Below are 18455 nucleotides of genomic sequence, written 5' to 3' on the forward strand. Positions count from 1 at the left end.
AAGTGTTTATTAAGAAGTTATATACTCTTTTGATATAAGTTCCACAAATACCTTCAATCAGGATTTATATTAATTTTTCAGTATACCCAGAGCTGAAATGTTTATCACCTAGTGAGGCAAAGGAAGAAAGCAGAAAACTATGTGAATCAAGCCAACTTTGTGACTTGATGTGATTTATTTTATTAGATTATATTTCCTTTGTCACATACAGTATTTGTCCAAATGGATAAAGGGTTATTTTATAAATTTGTTGTCATAAAGTTTAAAAGTGTGAAAAAAATAACGTAAGTGCAGTGATCTGTCACATGATTGTCTGTCACCCCTGAGAGAGCAGATGAGCCCTGGGGATGTGGGAGAGGGTTTACTATCTGTAAATTTTTATGTCAATTTCATTTCTGCTTTGGGGCTTGTTTTACAATTTAGGTAACAGATTGGTATGTAGTATAGCTATTTATAATTTTTAAATATATATAAGATATATATATTTAATAAATACATAAATACTAGGGATGCTGCTCAGAATGTATAAATGGTATTTGCACAATCAAAAGTAGTCTGGAGAATAGTGCAATAGTGAAACAGGACACAGAATGTAATCTTGAACATTCTAGCTTTTTTGTACTAATAAGGATTGTAGTGAGAAAAGTGTTTTGGATTATAGCTGCTTTACCAGTGCCAGAAACCAAAAACCAAAGTTAAAGGAAATGATTGACCATGACAATTAAATGGAAAATTTACTCTGCAGTTCAGGAAAGAAAACTTCAATCTAAAAACAACTAACTTCATTCTACTTGTAAGCATCATAAGGGCAGAGACTGTGTGCTTTTTATTCAGTGCTAAATCTGCAACACTTCCAACAGAGCATAGCTTATAATAGGCACTCAGCTAATAGTTACTTAGTGGACATACGGATTTGCTGGTGATATATATGTGGAAGAAACATGACATTTTCCTTATAGTTGCAGAATATAGTAGCATATCATAAAAGAGACCGATTAGAGTTGTTATTTATTGCATAAAAAAGTTTTCCTACATGATACTGTACATAAAAAACCCTAAAGACTCTACCCCAAAACTATTAGAACTGATATCAGATTACAGCAAAGTTGCAGGATACAAAATCAACACACAGAAATCTGTGGCTTTCCTATACACTAACAATGAACCAACAGAAAGAGAAATCAGGAAAACAACTCCATTCACAATTGCATCAAAAAAAATAAAATACCTAGGAATAAACCTAACCAAGGAAGTGAAAGACTTATACTCTGAAAACTACAAGACACTCTTAAGAGAAATTAAAGGGGACACTAACAGATGGAAACTCATCCCATGCTTGTGGCTAGGAAGAATTAATATCGTCAAAATGGCCATCCTGCCCAAAGCAATATACAGATTTGATGCAATCCCTATGAAACTACCAGTAACATTCTTCAATGAACTGGAACAAATAATTCAAAAATGCATATGGAAACACCAAAGACCCTGAATAGCCAAAGCAATCCTGAGAAAGAAGAATAAAGTAGGGGGGATCTCACTCCCCAACTTCAAGCTCTACTACAAAGCCACAGTAATCAAGACAATTTGGTACTGGCACAAGAACAGAGCCACAGACCAATGGAACAGACTAGACAATCCAGACATTAACCCAGACATATATGGTCAATTAATATTTGATAAAGGAGCCATGGACATACAATGGCGAAATGACAGTCTCTTCAACAGATGGTGCTGGCAAAACTGGACAGCTACATGTAGGAGAATGAAACTGGACCATTGTCTAACCCCATATACAAAAGTAAACTCAAAATGGATCAAAGACCTGAATGTAAGTCCTGAAACCATTAAACTCTTGGAAGAAAACGTAGGCAAAAACCTCTTAGACATAAACATGAGTGACCTCTTCTTGAACATATCTCCCTGGGCAAGGAAAACAACAACAAAAATGAATAAGTGGGACTATATTAAGCTGAAAAGCTTCTGTACAGCAAAAGACACCATCAGTAGAACAAAAAGGAACCCTACAGTATCGGAGAATATATTTGAAAATGACACATCCGTTAAAGGCTTGACGTCCAGAATATATAAAGAGCTCACACGCCTCAACAAACAAAAAACAAATAACCCAATTAAAAAATGGGCAGAGGAACTGAACAGACAGTTCGCCAAAAAAGAAATACAGATGGCCAACAGACACATGAAAAGATGCTCCACATCGCTAATTATCAGAGAAATGCAAATTAAAACTACAATGAAGTATCACCTCACACCAGTAAGGATGGCCGCCATCCAAAAGACAAACAACAACAAATGTTGGCGAGGCTGTGGAGAAAGGGGAACCCTCCTACACTGCTGGTGGGAATGTAAGTTAGTTCAACCATTGTGGAAAGCAGTATGGAGGTACATCAAAATGCTCAAAACAGACCTACCATTTGACCCAGGAATTGCACTCCTAGGAATTTACCCTAAGAATGCAACAGTCAAGTATGAGAAAGATCAGTGCACCCCTATGTTTATCGCAGCACTATTTACAATAGCCAAGAATTGGAAGCAACCTAAATGTCCATCGATAGATGAATGGATAAAGAATAGGTGGTACATATACACAATGGAATACTACTCGGCCATAAGAAAAGGGCAAATCCAACCATTTGCAGCAACATGGATGGAGCTGGAGGGTATTATGCTCAGTGAAAGAAGCCAAGCGGAGAAAGAGAAATACCAAATGATTTCACTTATCTATGGAATATAAGAACAAAGGAAAAACTGAAGGAACAAAACAGCAGCAGAATCACAGAACTCAAGAATGGACTAACAGGTACCAAAGTGAAAGGGACTGGGGAGGATGGGTGGGTAGGGAGGGATAAGGGGGGGGAGAAGTAGGGGGGTATTAAGATTAACATGCATGGGGGTGTAGGAGAAAAGGGAGGGCTGTACAACACAGAGAAGGCAAGTAGGGATTCTACAACATTTTGCTATGCTGATGGACAGTGACTGTAAAGGGGTTTATAGGGGGGACCTGGTATAGGGGAGAGCCTAGTAAACATAATATTCGTCATGTAAGTGTAGATTAGTGATACCAAAAAAAAAAAAAAAGGGCAGTTCCTGTGTGGTAACCTCCAATGTGTTCTACACAAGAGTATAAAGGGCATATAAAAGTGTAGGCAAAGGGTCTGTTTGTGTTTATACAGAGGATCAAAGCCTAATTGGGCTACCCTGAAAATGAACTAAGATACGATATGAAAGAGAACTTCCAACATCAGCAGTCTCTGGAAGACTCATGCCAGAAGATGATCATCAAAAAACCCCAACAAAGATCCACGCACTGCTACAGCTGTAGATGCACTCATCCCACCAGTTCCTGGACTTGCCGTGGGAATGAGGAAGGAGGTATCTAAGCTGGCCTGTGCATACAGTAAAACAACAAATTTGATTGGATCTATACTGTTGGAACTCAATCAAGAATTAGGAGAAGTGCAAATTGTAGCGCTCCAAAATCTTACAACTACAGACTATTTACTGTTAAAAGAACATAAGGGATGTGAACATTCCCCAGGAATGGGTTGTTTTAATTTGTCTGATTTCTTTCAGACTGTTCAAGTTCAGTTGGACAATATCCACCATATCATAGATAAGTTTTCACAAATGCCTAAGGTGCCTAACTGGTTTTCTTGGTTTCACTGGAGATGGCTGGTAATTACAGGTATGCTTTGGTTATGTAACTATACTCCTATTATGTTAATGTGTGTGCACAATTTAAGTAGTAGCTTAAAACCTATACATGCTGAAGTTACTCTACAAGAAGATATGTCAAAGAAATAATCAATCTTCCCATGTTTTCTGCCGCCTGCTACCTCTATAGCTTTTCTTCTTCCTTCCTAATTACAACCCTTAAATAGAATTCGTGCCTCATATCAAATTTACTGAGTATCATAATTCTTCCAAGTGGTAAAGATACCTCAAGACAAATGCTGGGCATAGAAGCCACAGGACATAAATATGCAAAGAAGGAAAAAGCTAACCTTTTCAAACAATAAGGCTTCTCTCTCACTTACCAACTTTACATTTCCCCGTATGGCCCCGGAAGATGACTGGTTAGCCAGAGACGGGTAAGATTCCTCAAGGGAGGAACAACCTAAGACAGGCACAGTCGCAGGGGGGTCATCAGGTGAGAAATTGGGGATCAACAGAGGTGAGGTTTAGAACCTCACCCCCCCTGTTCTGAGAGAAATCTGCTGCATACGTGGATGTTTTATTGCCCTTGTCTAGCTTGGATTAACACATAGTCTACAGGCACACACCTGGTCATCTACATTTGCTCTCTTACAACACTAAACTATGTTTTCTATGTTTATCTAGTATCTACCTACCACTTCAGCATTTTATTTAAAATAATAATAATAAAGAGAGAAATGTGGTATACACATATAAATCAAGTATAAAAATCAAATGAGTATTCATATTTGAACTGACTGTTTATAGTTCATAATGCATGAGCAAAACCGAAAGTTTCTGTGATGACTGCCCTTGTACTGTTCACCATGTAACTTATTCACTATGTAAGAATTTGTTCTCCATGTAAGAACTTGTTTGTTATGCCTCAGAAGATTGGAGACTGATGAAAATTAGGCTTGGGGTGGATTAATGATTGTGCATTGAGCATTGACTCCCCTATACAGAATTCTATTGTTGTTAACAACCATTTGATCAATAAATATGAGAGATGCCCTCACACACACACAAAAAAAATTACACACTTCCAATGGTAAAATAATAAGTAACCGGGATGTAATGAATATAGTCAAGATATTGTAACAGCTTGGTATGGTGATAGCTGGTATCTAGAATTGTCATGTATATAAATGTTGAATCACTATGTTGTACACCTGAAACTAATGTAATGTAATACTGTGTGTCAACTACCCTTCAATAAAAAATAATTATCTAAGAAAAAAAAAAGTTTTCCTAATTTTCCTCTCCTTTGCTTGCATAACTAAGCGGCAAGTGCATGTCTCAGTCCATGGCTTTTTCTCACCTTCTGCATTCTTTTTTCTAGTTTGCTATCTGGCTATTTCTGGATAACTTTATGTCTTTCTGTTTTACTCTGTTCCATCATCCCTTTTCTTCATTTTTTTTTTCATAGCACTGAGAAGTGACTGATGGTTACCAAGGGGGAAAGGTGTGTGAAGAGGATAAAGAGACACAAAAATCTTAATCATAATATAAGTTGGTCATGGTGATGGAAGTACAGCATGAAGAATGTAGTCAGTGGTTCTGTAACATCTTCCTGTGTTGACAGCTAGTAACTGCACTAGTTGGGGTGAGGATTTAGTAATGTGGGTAACTGTTGAATCACTGTGTTGTACACTTGAAACCAATATAATATTGTATGTCAACTATACTTAAGTAGAAAAAGAAAAAAAAGAAAATGAAATAAAAGGTCAATGAAAAAATAGCAAAAATAAGCTGTAAAGACTGACAGATATAATTGTGAAGAAATTAGTAGTAAATTGTAAGCCCTGTGTTTTAGAGAGTAAAACAACAGAGAAGTGGGTGGGGAATGTTTATTTACTCAGATATTGATGTATCTGTGTCTAGAATTATAGAAGAAAAGTAATCAGAAATTTTCATCTAGGATTATAAATGACTTCCTAGGCACTAATAAGTTTCAAAAGAAAAGAATTCATTGACTCATTTAACAAAGTCTGACTGAGGGTCTGCTACCGGCCAGGTAATCTGAAATTTTGTCATTAAATCGATGCATCAGTTCTCTGAGACAAGTGCCTCATTTTGAAATGAAAACTGAGGCTTAGGGAGGTTAAGTCATGTGACTAAGGTCACATCGCTAATAATGCAGCCACGGCTCAAACCCTTATTCACTGGACTCCAAAGCCAGAGTTCTCAGCCCTCTGCTCATCTGCTTCCTACTCTGCTAAGTACACTACTCAGTATCAGAGCAGAGGTTGGAATGGCTTTGTTAAAGAGGCATCTGGGTAACACATCACAGGGGCCTTGCCAAGCCTTGGTACATTTATTTAAAGAAAGGAAAGATCCAGAATGATGAATTTTTTACTCCAAAAGCTGGAATTATAAAATCAATAAAAACATATTTCCTAATAAAATAACTGGAAGGAAATAAGGATAAAAGCAGGTGTTAATGAAATCGTAAAAAAACAATTGTTTTAATTTCAAATTTTTAAAAACTATTTTTTAGACATATGAATTATTTAGATAAACATTGGCCAAATGTATTCAAGAATTATAAAACAGGAAGAGGCAGTATATATTTTTAAAAGGGTAAAATTTTTGGTATAAAAATGAGAAAGGTGACATTTAGAGGGGAAGAAAGGAAAAATGATTAGTAGAGATACCATGGAAACTTTATACCAATAAACTTCAAAACCTTGGTGAATAAGTTTCTAGGAAAATATAAATTACTAAAATTGTGCTTCTTTTCTACCTATACCAGCTTTCATGATTATCTGATACTGTCTCATGACTTCATATATATGTGTGTGTGTGTGTGTGTGTGTGTGTGTGTGTGTGTGTGTGTGTGTGTGTATGTGTATATAAAGAGAGAGGGAGAGGTAATACATAATCATATATTACATACATATATATGTAGTATATAAAATACTACGGATTTTGTATAAACAGAGATTTATTGTAAGGAATTGATGTATGCAATCATGGAGGCTAACAAGTCCAAGATCTGTGCCGTTGGCACATACACACTGAAGACCCAGGAGAGCCAATGGTTTAATTTGTGTCCAAATGTAGGAAAAAGCCGATGTCTGAGTGTGAAGGAGTCAGAAAGAATCCTCTCTTATACAACCTTTTGTCATTTTCAGACCTTCAGTTGACTTTATGAGGCCCACCGCCTGGCTACTCAAAAGTTTTGGTGTCCTTGGCTGATTAGTTGGGGACTTAATGTGGTAGCCTATGGTCTTTCCCCTCAACTTATAAGTCTAAAAATACTAGAATCTGGTTCAGAAGAGGGACCTGAAATGCTACAGTAGACTTTTCTTAAGGTAATTGTGTCTTAAAAAAAAAAACTGCAAATATAGTTCCAAGAAGGTGTAGAAATTGACCAAAAAAAAAAGCATAGCTGAAGATGTCCTCAATTTCTTACCTAAGTTATAATCAACTACTGCTGTGAGTAGATGTTGGCATTCCACAACTGGTATCTTATGATTAGTCATTTAGGTAATATCCACCAAGAAGAAATAGCTTTTAAATTTAGCCAGAAAAAAAATAGCACCACTAATGAGGGCCTTGACATTCAGCAAACCAAATTAAGCAGTCAATCTGACATTTTATAGACAGTTTGTTACAAAGCCTCACCCCCTTGTGGACGTTCGATAAGCGTTAATTGCCTGGCTGACAGTGAACAGCTACACGTTGGCCTGTTAGAGAAGCTGCAGCCATGGAGTAACTAGAAGGCTGGTTCCAGATGTGCTGTGGAACAAGACCTTGTGAGCCCCGAAAAGGGTGTGGGTTTTCATTTTGTTTTTAAAAATTAAAATGGCTTCACAATTTCCTTCTAAAACTAAACACACTCATTAAAAATAGACTTCCCTTTGTCAGTTCAAGGTCAAGCACCTAATACTGGTGGTAGTCGTCACATGTTATTTCCTTTTAAGTTGAAAGCTGAGAGTCTCTGAAGAGCCATTGTCCCATTACCTTTGAAAATTATTTGCATCAATGCCTGAGAAATCATTAACATTTTGGATTGGATGACTGTTATTTTCATTATTGTGCTAGAGTGCAGTGTGTTCATTATAGTGAATGGAGAATGGTGAGCTCTGATCTGCATTTTATTCCCTCATTTAAACTGACTCACTTTTACCAAATATAAATACTGTGAAGCTAGAAATATATTTGTAATGTAATAATAATAGCTAAGGCTTTTTATCATTTACTCTAAGTAATCATTGTACTAAGCTCTTTATATGTTCTTTTAAGGGTGTGTTGAAAGAGTATTTCACTTTTTCTGCTGTATCTTTTTTATACTCTTAAAATTGCAACTTTCATTCTGTTTTATTTAAAATCACAATTTCATTCCGGGTTATGTAATCACAGAGATATGGTCAACCTTAGCTTCATCTGAAAGAATGTGAACTCATGTTTGAAGGATAATGAAGTTGATGAAATTTTAAACCTTTAGTAATTGAGTATTGAATGAAGACAGATGTTTTATAAAAGAGGGGCAAGATAGCTGATTATGTGAATCTGATGAATTGGTGTGAAGAATTATTGGGATTTATAGATATGCCCTGATTCTATTTATCATTTTTATAAAAAACAGATTCAAAATGAATTGTTCACACTTTGGGATGATTGTGCTGCTTGTTGAATTAATTGCTTTAAATTAGCCCATCTGATATTGGCTGGATTTGGGCTTATATGTCTGGATTCCTGAAAGACTGAATTACCAGTATTCTTTGCATTTAGAGACATATGACTCTAAAGTGGTAAAATAGATTTTCATATCAAATCATTCATATCACTTGAAAATCTATATACAAACATATATTCTCATAGGATTAAAAGAAGTTCTTCATCTAGTTACTTTTGAACTCTTGCTACTATTTAACCTAGTAACTATTTGAACTCTTGTGGGTAATTTTTAAACTCTTTTTTTTTTTGCCATTTTTGTGAAGACTTTGCATGTAGCCTGCATGGGGGAAGCATCAGATGCGTTTGCAGGAATGAATTTGAACGTAAGGGACACATACTTAACTGGTCTGTTCTGCCTTGAATCAGGAAGGTTCTAGTGAAGTGGTTGCTTAGCAACTAATGGAGTTAGAAGGAACTCTTAGTGGGGGCTCTTGCCTGTGTGTATGTCTGATGGGAGAGTGACTCCGTCGTGTATTGCCTGACTCGCCCCTGTCAAACCTAAACAATGAATGAAATGAAAGATTGAAGACAGATTCCATCCTGGACTGGACGCCTAAATTTGTAGTCTTACACACCTCATTATATGTTAGCGTGTTGGAGAAGAAGATATGAAGAAATGATAGTAAAAATAGAAGAGGAACTGTTGAAATTTTAGGTTAATTTTAAGAGTGGTCATTAACTTACATTGGGTGTTTAAAGAGTAAAATAGTAAGTTTTAATTGAGGCAGTTCCACACTGTTGTCTTCAACATTCTTCCAAAAAGTTCTCTATGGAAAAAGAAGTAATGGATTTTATGTGATGATCTCATGAATTCTAGGAAAGAAACAGTGTGTTCTAGTGCTTGAGCATATGCATGCTTTATGATGCAGGGCTGGCCCATCTGCCCTTTCCCTTCTCATGCCCATGACTGATGGAATAACCATATCCTGTCCACACTCACGTGAGCCTGGACATGGCCTCACAGCCCTCAACAGGGTTCCAGGCAGCCACGACCAATAGCAGAATGGGAGGGCAAGAAACTGCCTTGTCATTCTTTAAGGAAGACAGAGAAAGCTTCTGCTTGTTGAATTCCATAGGGACGGGTCTGAGGGATTTGTGTCAGTAACAGCTCCGAGGTGGCCACACGAAACTCCTTTTCAGGAAAATATGATAAGAGGGAGATGGGCCAGAGACAGTCAACCAAGTAACTGGGAAAAGGAAGGTGGTGGGATGGGTTTGCATGCACGCTCCCACCTCTGCCACCATCCGGGAACATGGGATGATTTACTCTTTCAGAGCCCTTGTTCTTGAAATCATGGGTCTGTCTTTAACTTGTTTTCTAAGCTACAGTCACCTTCCAGTCCCCCCAAATCTGGGGATCAGTCCTCGCTTGCTGGGATTTGGACTCAGGTCTGCCCTGACTATAACATTTCTAGTGTTGGATTTGAAGGCTAACAATTTATGACTCAGAGGATGCAGAGTGGAAGCCCTTTCCAATAAGAGACTTCAGAGCTGTTACCTCATATTGGAAAAGCTGTTCAGCAGAAAAGAGGGGATTTATTGACCTCTCACTAGGACTAAGGTTAGCAAGTTATCTATTGTGAAGGTATTACTAATACTTCACATTTTCACATAAAGTCTTGGGTGTCTCATCACTTCAAATATTCGGATATGCAAGGAGGGCTGCCAGGGGTGGAGGACTGACCTCGGCCCCACGTCTCAAAGTTTAATGTGTGTGTGGGTCACCTGCAGCTGTTGTTGAAGCGCATCTTCCCATCAAGTACATGTAAGGTGGGTCTGAGAGTCTGCATTTCTAGCAAGTTCTAGCAAGATGCCAGTGCTGCTGGCCCAGGGACCACACCTTGAGTAGCGAGGGGCCAGTGTTCTCTGAAGCCCCTTCCAGCTTTAAAATCCCATTTACAGAATAGATGCTAGAGTTTTACTTGAGATATTTAAAGACCTCCTGTGCAACTTTGATAAGCCACCTAAGAGCCTTCTCTGTGTATTGCTCAAGAGTTCTCCTAAATGCCTGTAATGCTGTAATCAACACAGAATCCCTCACTCTGCCACACCCCCTAAAGTGTTCCATCTCTTCCTTTTTAATTCTGGCTTTCAAACTTTGATGATACTATGGTCTTCTAAGAATTTCCTTTCTCCATGGCTACTTCCCCTGATTCATGAAGGCTCTGTGTCACCTCTGCTCGGTCACTCCTTCCTGCAGACCTCGAAGGCTGTTTTAGGACAGCTGTCAAAAGGCAGGAAGTCCAGGTTGGGTCTTAGTGAATATGCCCTCACTAGAGTTTGAAAGTAGGATTGTGCTGTTGGCGGCCATCTGAGGAGAGACCCAAAGGTCTCTACACAGAAGAAATTCATTCAGTAACAGCTCATCAAATATATTCTCTGAACAAGAGCAAAAGTGTCATCCCTTAAGAGAAAAGATAGATGGTGGATAGCAAAGTATCAAAGCCCCATACCCAGGGGAATAGCTATGGACCAGAAGGTAACAGAATCCCCAGAGCAATGAGGACATGCCATGGGTGACCGGGGGCTGGATGCCGTTTTCCAGACTATGTAACGAGCGACAGGATAAACACCATTCATGCATAATCTGACTTCTTGATGGGCCCCAGTTTCTGGCCTTCACATTTACGGAACTTTTAGCTAAAAAAAAAAACCAACTTGATTTGTGTCCTCTTTCTATTCCATCCCATTCTTTCTGAGAAGATCCAAATAGTGGAAATATGGCCACATCAGAAGGAGGAAAACTCTAAAGGGAAATAGGATAAGCCATAATCACACTGGCTTTGAAGGGCTCATTACCACCACATAGTTAATTCAGAAGCAACTGTGCCGAAAGCAGAGTTGTGAAATACAGCTCAGTTCTTTGGATAAACAAGCCATGTATTTGAAGATGTTGGGGAAACTGGTATGTTTCCCAGTTTTTAGCATCTAAGGTGGAGTTTACTTTACATGGTTAAGGTCAGGGGAAATGGGTACATAAGAAATTATTAATTTTTGTGGCTTAATTATATTTATAGTAATACAATTTTACTGTTTTCCTTTGTCCTGCTCTTTTATTTCCTGAGAGTTTTACTCTGTTTGCAGAAGAACTAAACTAGCTGTAAATACTGTAAATATATAGGGGGAAAAAAAATCTCCAGTCAAACTTCCCCACTCTTTCAGGCCATTAAGTTCCCTGAATGGATTGGATTGCTTTTGCATCTGTGAGATTAAGAAAGTAAATAGTCCAGTTCAACTGTGATCAAGACAGTTCTCTCCTCAATGCCAGCAAAATGAGCTATTGTGGTTAATTGAACAGTCTCATTCACTGAGATTTATTACCCATTCTTTATGTGAGGTATAACCAAAATGCAATAAAGGATAATCACCATCAACACTAAATTGAGCAAAATGTAATCTCTCTCAGCTCAAAGGTTAGTTTGAATCCCTGCAAAGCCTCAAGGCCATTGTAGTCTTCACTGATTCTACAACGTTGAGCACCTAGGGGGCATATAAGAGACATAGGGGGTCAGGCTGGGTCTGCCCCTGTCATTACAGGCTGCTCTTTTCAATAACATCCTTCAACATGCTGCTTTACTTTTATTTAACTCTCTCAGAAAAGGCAGGTTTGAATGTGCCCCAAACAATCCAGCTATTTCACCTGTGAAATCTTGTGGATTTCTGATAAAATGGAAATTCATAGTACACCTTGCCCGTGTCCAGTGCAACTCCAAAGCTATACATAGTTTCATGTTTTGCCAACTTTAAGTGCTTAAAAACGTCTACTATCTCTCATGCTACTCATCTTCGAAGATGTAGTACTGGAATTTCCACTGGTCTGTTTGTGGCGTGATACGCCAACCATAAGTTAGTGGTGTTATGTCTTGTGACTCCATGTTAGCATGACAGCTAATGCGACCTAAGGAAACTGCCTTCATGTTCTGTAATGTTAGGACTTGAGTTGTGTCATTTCTGTGTGCAATACCGGAGAAATGGCACCCTATAAATACTCAACTTTCTCTGTGTTAGGCACTTAAAATGGATCGTGTTCTCACAAACCGGGTTTTCAATCAGGAAGATTTGTCCCACATCAGCCGAGAGTGAGCTGTGATGACTGTAAATCTCACCCTGGCCAAGGCTCAGAGCAGTGTAACCCAGGCAGGGCCTGTGCCATGCTGTTGCAGTTCTCAGCAGAACCTTACCCCATGAGCTGGCAGACTGCTCTGGCTTGATAAGGGACATGGACATATGTGCTTACTTTTTTGTATATGTATAGCTTTGAACTCATTTGTATTTAGCTTATGGTAGATACTCTTTAACTTTAGCTACAATTCATATCCCGATGTCTAAACCACCTTACATCCAGAAAATAATTTAAGATGAATTAATTATTTTTTATTACAATGCTGTGGGACAGCTGGATGGCATCTGCAGCTGAAGTTTAGAAGAGCTTGTTGATTCATGTGTTTATTCATTCATTCACCTTTATTTCTTGCATACATGCAGTCCTAGGGTTTAGGGGCCCCATAGTGAGTAAGGAGGATGGTACCACTTTCACAGAGCTTACCGTTTACCTTGTCAGAAAGTTCGATGTTAAAAGATTGTACCTTTGGTCTTGTAACTCTGGGGCAAAAATATGTTCCCAGCCTGGGGCAAATAACCTTTGAAGCTGAAATGAGAGGGAAAAATAAAGTGGGTGAAACCTGTTTGTTGCCTGCAAGCAGTCATCTACTTCTACTTGTCCATGTCTCTTGCGAATCAGCTGCAAAAGGACCCCATGAAACCTCTCTGGTCCAGGTGTGTGCTTGCTCTCTGCCCCCTTTGTAATCACCTATTGGTATGGAGATGGCCTACTTCTCTCCACCCCTTGGAAACACCTGTTGATGTGGAGATGCACTAAGGCCAGGTGAAGGATTCTGGAAATATTGCAATTTTGCCCACAGGTCTCATCACCTCTTTAGCTACCAAAGGAGGTTTTGTCCCTCCCCATGAGCTCTAGCAGGTCTCAAGCTCAGGAAGCTTTCTTAGGCAGCTGGTGTTTCACTGGCTATTCCTCACTTTGGTGGTAACCATCGAGGCTTTTCCTAATTAAGGTGCCTTCTGAGTTTATTAAACCTAAGGCATTGACCTGGATTTAATAGTTCCTTTTAAAAAATCTTTTATTCAACTATTTTCTAGTTTTTGAAAAGTACAATGTATTAAATTTATAATGTTGAATTTCTAAGACTGTGATATCAGAATGGGAGTTATGTGTTTACAGAAATGGTGGCGATAGTTTTTATGATGGGGTCACTCCTTAAAGAAAGGTGTGGGAGTATGTGGTGAAAGTGAAGTCCTGCAGCCAGACATAGAGATTTTGAGTAGGATTATCATTAGAAAAGTATTCTAAAGGAATGGATTCAGGTAGAGGACGGTGGAAGGGGGTTCATAGCTCTCATTCCAAATGGATCACAGGGATACTTGGGAGAGTAGGGACAAGCAGCCTGGATTAGAAACAGTTGCTAATTTATTAAGCATCTACTATGTGCCAGGTGACATTAAGCAAATTGTATCTAAACCTCAAGACAATCCTGTGAGGTTGGTATTAATTTACAGATAAAGGGCCTGAGGTACAGAAAAATTAATATTAGCCAATGGCCACATGTTCAACATAAATTGCCTACAAGACCAGCAGATTATAGAACCAGGATTTGAATCAAATATGTCTTTCTGCACACACCTGAGCATTAAAAATAAACAAAGTTTTCAAAAGGCAGTTGTTAGAAATGCACAGGTAACTACACATTCATTGCAACGATCCAAAAAATACTGTGTAAACTGAGTAAAATTAACAGTCTCTTCCTTCCCTCTACCATCATACCTTTAATATAACCAAAATGACTAGTTTGATGTTCCCTTTATTGCTTATACAAACATGTACCAATATATAAGTACATATATATTTGAGGGGTGTGTTCTCTGCTACTCTCCTAAGCCAGGCTTCAAGTTCAGTAGCTTATAACCCTCCGACAGAGGATGCCTGTTCTCTGCCAGGGTTTCCCTGGTGGCTTTTGAGAGCCTCCCAGAAGAGCACAGATTCAAAACAGTCACTGGGCAGCTTGTTCTGTTGTTTTTGGTCTCAGGAGCTTTTTCCATTTCATTAACCCAGATAATTCTGCAGTTTGAGTCAGTTCCGTCCTTCTCTGTATGTGGGGCTGATGGAGAGTGGCTGGTCACCACATCAGGTGAGGTTACAATTTGAAGATCTGAAAAAAGAAATTAGTGAGGGGAATATTAAAAATTGAAAAACCCATATAACCAAAAAAACAGGCATTGAAAACATAACCTGAAGTTTCAGTTTCTTTTACAAGTGGCTATATGAAGACTAGAAGCAAATTCAGAATTATACAAAAGGAAAGATTTTTTTATTGTGACGTGCTTTTCGATTTTGAAACATTAGATCTTCTACAGACATCGCCCATTTAACATTACAGTCAATATTCTATTAGCATTTTTTGCATAAAGCCACTTGGTTTAAAAAAAAAACACACACAAAAAAAACCAAACCCCAGAAACTGGTATATCTAACATATCCATATTCTTAACCAGAGAATACATAAAAGAAACTTCATTCTATTCCATTGTTATCACAAAATATAAATTTCAATAAGATCTTGTCATGTATCAGGCACTGTACCTTGTGTGTATTGTCTTATAATCTTCAAACAAATTCATGAAGTGCGTACAATTTTTAGCCCCATTTTTCAGATAAGAAAACTGAGTCACCTAGAGGTTACATGTTTGTCCTTTTCACTTGTCAGTGTTTAAACCCAGATTGTTTGGTTACAAGTTTGCTCTTTATCAAAACAAGTATTTTGTGACTTCAAATCAAGTATTATGCACCAAACCAAGTATTTCATGACTTCCAATCCAGTGTTCTTAACCTACCACTTAATACCTTTACTGCCAGTGGCACCAGTGGTAAGCCAGGTCAACTCATTAACTAACCAAATTGCCAAATTTCCCATATTGGCCATTCATCTTTAAGAGCTTCTGAAAAAAGTTAAATTTCATTTTTTTTCATGATAAAGTAAGTTTCTGAAAGTTAAATATATTCTGAGTGCTATTTAAGATACCAACTATAATTGCGTATGATACATGTTACAAACTCCCAATGTCTTTAGGATATTTTGAATGTTATTTTTTATTTTCTCCATTTGTGAGCCTTTAAAATATTCTTTAGAAAGTTTTCCAAATAATAAGAGAAAAGTAATTTTGTATTTCTAACAGTTGAAATTTTAACTATAAATTAAGCTATCCAAGAGAAGCCTATTCAGTGTGAAAACTTAGAATTCTCTAATACTGTGAGAAAGAAATGAGGATCTCCAGAAAGGATAGTGGACTATCAATTCATACCACCCATGCTTTACCTATTAATTTAAAATGTATAGAATTGTGAGGATCAAAAATAAATTTATCAAAATTAAAATTTGCTGAAAGATGAATATTAACACACTGCTAAAACAAAAAAAAATCACATTTTTAAAATGGAAAAGATATAATGTGAACTGAAATAACCATATAGAACAATGAGGGTTTTTTTTTCTTGTTTTTTGTTTGTTTGTGTTACTTCTATGAAATTAGCCAAACTGAAAAATCTTAAGAGACAGTCTTCTTAAAACTTCTCTCCTTTATGACCCCAATTGCAAGTCGAGAGGATTCCTAAAATAACTCTCAAGTTCAGTAATTTCCTAGAAAGACTCAGAACCCGCTATAAGCTTTTATCCTCATGGGCATGGTTTGTGGGGACAGGCTGTGAATGGGAACCAGTCAGGGGGAGAGACACATAAAGCAGGGCCTGAAAGGGGATTGCTCCGGGGCTTTGGACCACCCTCCCCCGCCCCCCATGGAGACGTAGCATCACCCCCTCCTGGCCACACTGTGTGACCGTATGCACGGAGGACTGCTGGCCAGGGAAGCTCGCCCAAGCTTTCGGTGGGTCGTTTCTCAGGGTCTCAGTCACAGACTGCCTGACAGCTGAGCTTTTGTCTCCAGCCTCTCTTGGAGGTCAAGCTAATCTCTTTAGTCGCCACTTCCCCAGAGGTCAGAAGTGATGTGGCGTGGGCCAAACCCCGCACTGTAACTCACGTTCGAATGTCAGCGGTGCGAGCCCCAGACAGGGACACTCCTGTGAGACAGGATGTTACAAGGACTCAAGACCACCGTCCAGAAACCAAGGGCAAAGGGCAGACCTCTCTTTGGATGAGGTTATTCTTCACCACACAGACGTGTACTCTTCTAAACGGTATATGTCATTATCAGTAGCCCAAAATTGAATATTCTTTTTATATGTTTAAGTCTTTATACTTTAAGTCAAACTTGTTACAAGTGTATCAGTGTGGAGGATTTGATGGGGGGCGGGAGAGGTAAGCCCATTCGTTTGTTTAATTTGGCAAGTTTTCATTTTTTTTTTAAATGTTCAAATTTCTGTCCTACTGAACATCCAACAGAAGAACTAATTTTCGACAAGTTGGCCATTTGGAGAATTGGAGGCAAATTGATTTTCGCTGAATGGCTTACACAGTCGTTCTCAAATTCAAGCGAGCATCAGCGTCATCAGCACGGCCCATTGCGACACCGAGTGCTGGGCCCCGTACTGGGGGCGGGCCCAGTGAGTCTGGGCTGGAGGTCCAGGAATCTATATCCTGACACCCTGGTGATGCTGAGGTGCTGGTCCAGGAACCATATTTTGAGAACCACTGGAATAGAGGAGGTGTTATGTGGCAGCTGAGAGAAAAGAGATGTGTCATTGACATGAGGCAGAAAATAGGCAGAGAAATCAAGAGACGATGGTGGTACCCTCTGTGGCCTGTTGGCTAGAATGTTCTGGAGTGCTATACATGGCGTGGTAACAGGGAGACCCCAGGGTGGAGCGCGTGAGTTCAGTAAGTGAGCCTAAACACAGGCACCAGAGAACGGCCGTGGGATCAGGCGAGCCTGGGTGAGGCGTGCCATGCCGGAACTGTTCAGACAGAGAAGTGATCTGCGGTGGCTTGTGTGATGAGGCTTTGCAGAAGCGTTTCAAAAACCAAAGTCAATTTTAACTTGTTGAACTCTTTTCCTTTCCTGATCTCGCTAGGACATTTTCTTCTTGCCTTACTTTTTATGTCTCATACCTGTTTCCTTTTCTGCCCCACCTCAGGCTATGTTCAGTCTTTGTATGGTGGAAAGTGGAGCTGACGAGGTGAATTTGCACGGTGTGACCAGCCTGGGCTTAAAGCAGGCCCTGGAGTTTGCATACACAGGACAGGTATGCTACCAAACGCCAGCCAAGAGACATAACACTTTAACTGCACCTAACCGGAGGAGGTGATCCTTGAGCTATGCGGGTTAGCTACATTCTTTGTGATTCATTAAAAAAACTTCATATCTACTTCATTTCCTAACTACAATAATGAAAAGGTAAGTAAAGCAGTTTGATTTTAAGCCTGACCTGGGGAACGTAGAATTTTAATCTTAGCTCCATGGCTTGCTTGTGCGATTTAGTATTTCCTAAAGAACCATCATATAGGAAAGAGTTTGCAAGAAAGCTTGAATTTCATGGTTATTACTGAAGCTCAGTGACTCAATGTTGGCCTTATTGTCTCAAAAACAAGACCAGAAAAAATGTAAAATACCCAAAAGCTATGTCTAGCATTGTGGCATCCTTTCCTGCGCAGGTATCTCAGAGTCAGGGTGTCTCAGGTAGATTAGATTGTGACAGATTGTAAGCAAAAATGTTCATCACTCACGTTATCGTAGGACCTACAGGTATCTCCAGGGGATATCAATTTTTCTTTCTTTTTTTTAATGAAAGAATAATAATGACAACTAATAAAATTCAAGAACCGTGTCAGTGTATGGCTATCAGAGCAAATAAAAACTTTTTAAAGACAGTAGGTATCAAGATCTGAAGCTTCATGGTTCTTAACTAGTTTTATGTTAGTGAAATGATTATTAGAACACACAAAATCCTTCCTTTTAAAATTGTTTTTAAATTGTGATATGATTGACATATAATATTGTATTAGTTTAAGGTGTACAATCTAATGATTTGG

The 18455-nt window shown here is 38.6% G+C and overlaps 1 protein-coding gene across 5 annotated transcripts in view; it reads left to right on the forward strand.

Moving 5' to 3' along the window:
• Positions 1-18455, forward strand: part of KLHL32 (kelch like family member 32) — a 174873-nt gene that overhangs the window by 54880 nt on the left and 101538 nt on the right. For all 5 annotated transcript variants that reach the window (XM_036890349.2, XM_057489439.1, XM_057489438.1 and 2 more), the window contains exon 4: positions 17561-17668. In XM_036890349.2, coding sequence (XP_036746244.2) covers positions 17561-17668 — 108 coding nt within the window. The remainder of the gene's footprint in view (positions 1-17560; positions 17669-18455) is intronic.

This window comes from Manis pentadactyla, chromosome 12, assembly GCF_030020395.1.
Source record: "Manis pentadactyla isolate mManPen7 chromosome 12, mManPen7.hap1, whole genome shotgun sequence".
Taxonomy (NCBI): Eukaryota; Metazoa; Chordata; class Mammalia; order Pholidota; family Manidae; genus Manis; species Manis pentadactyla.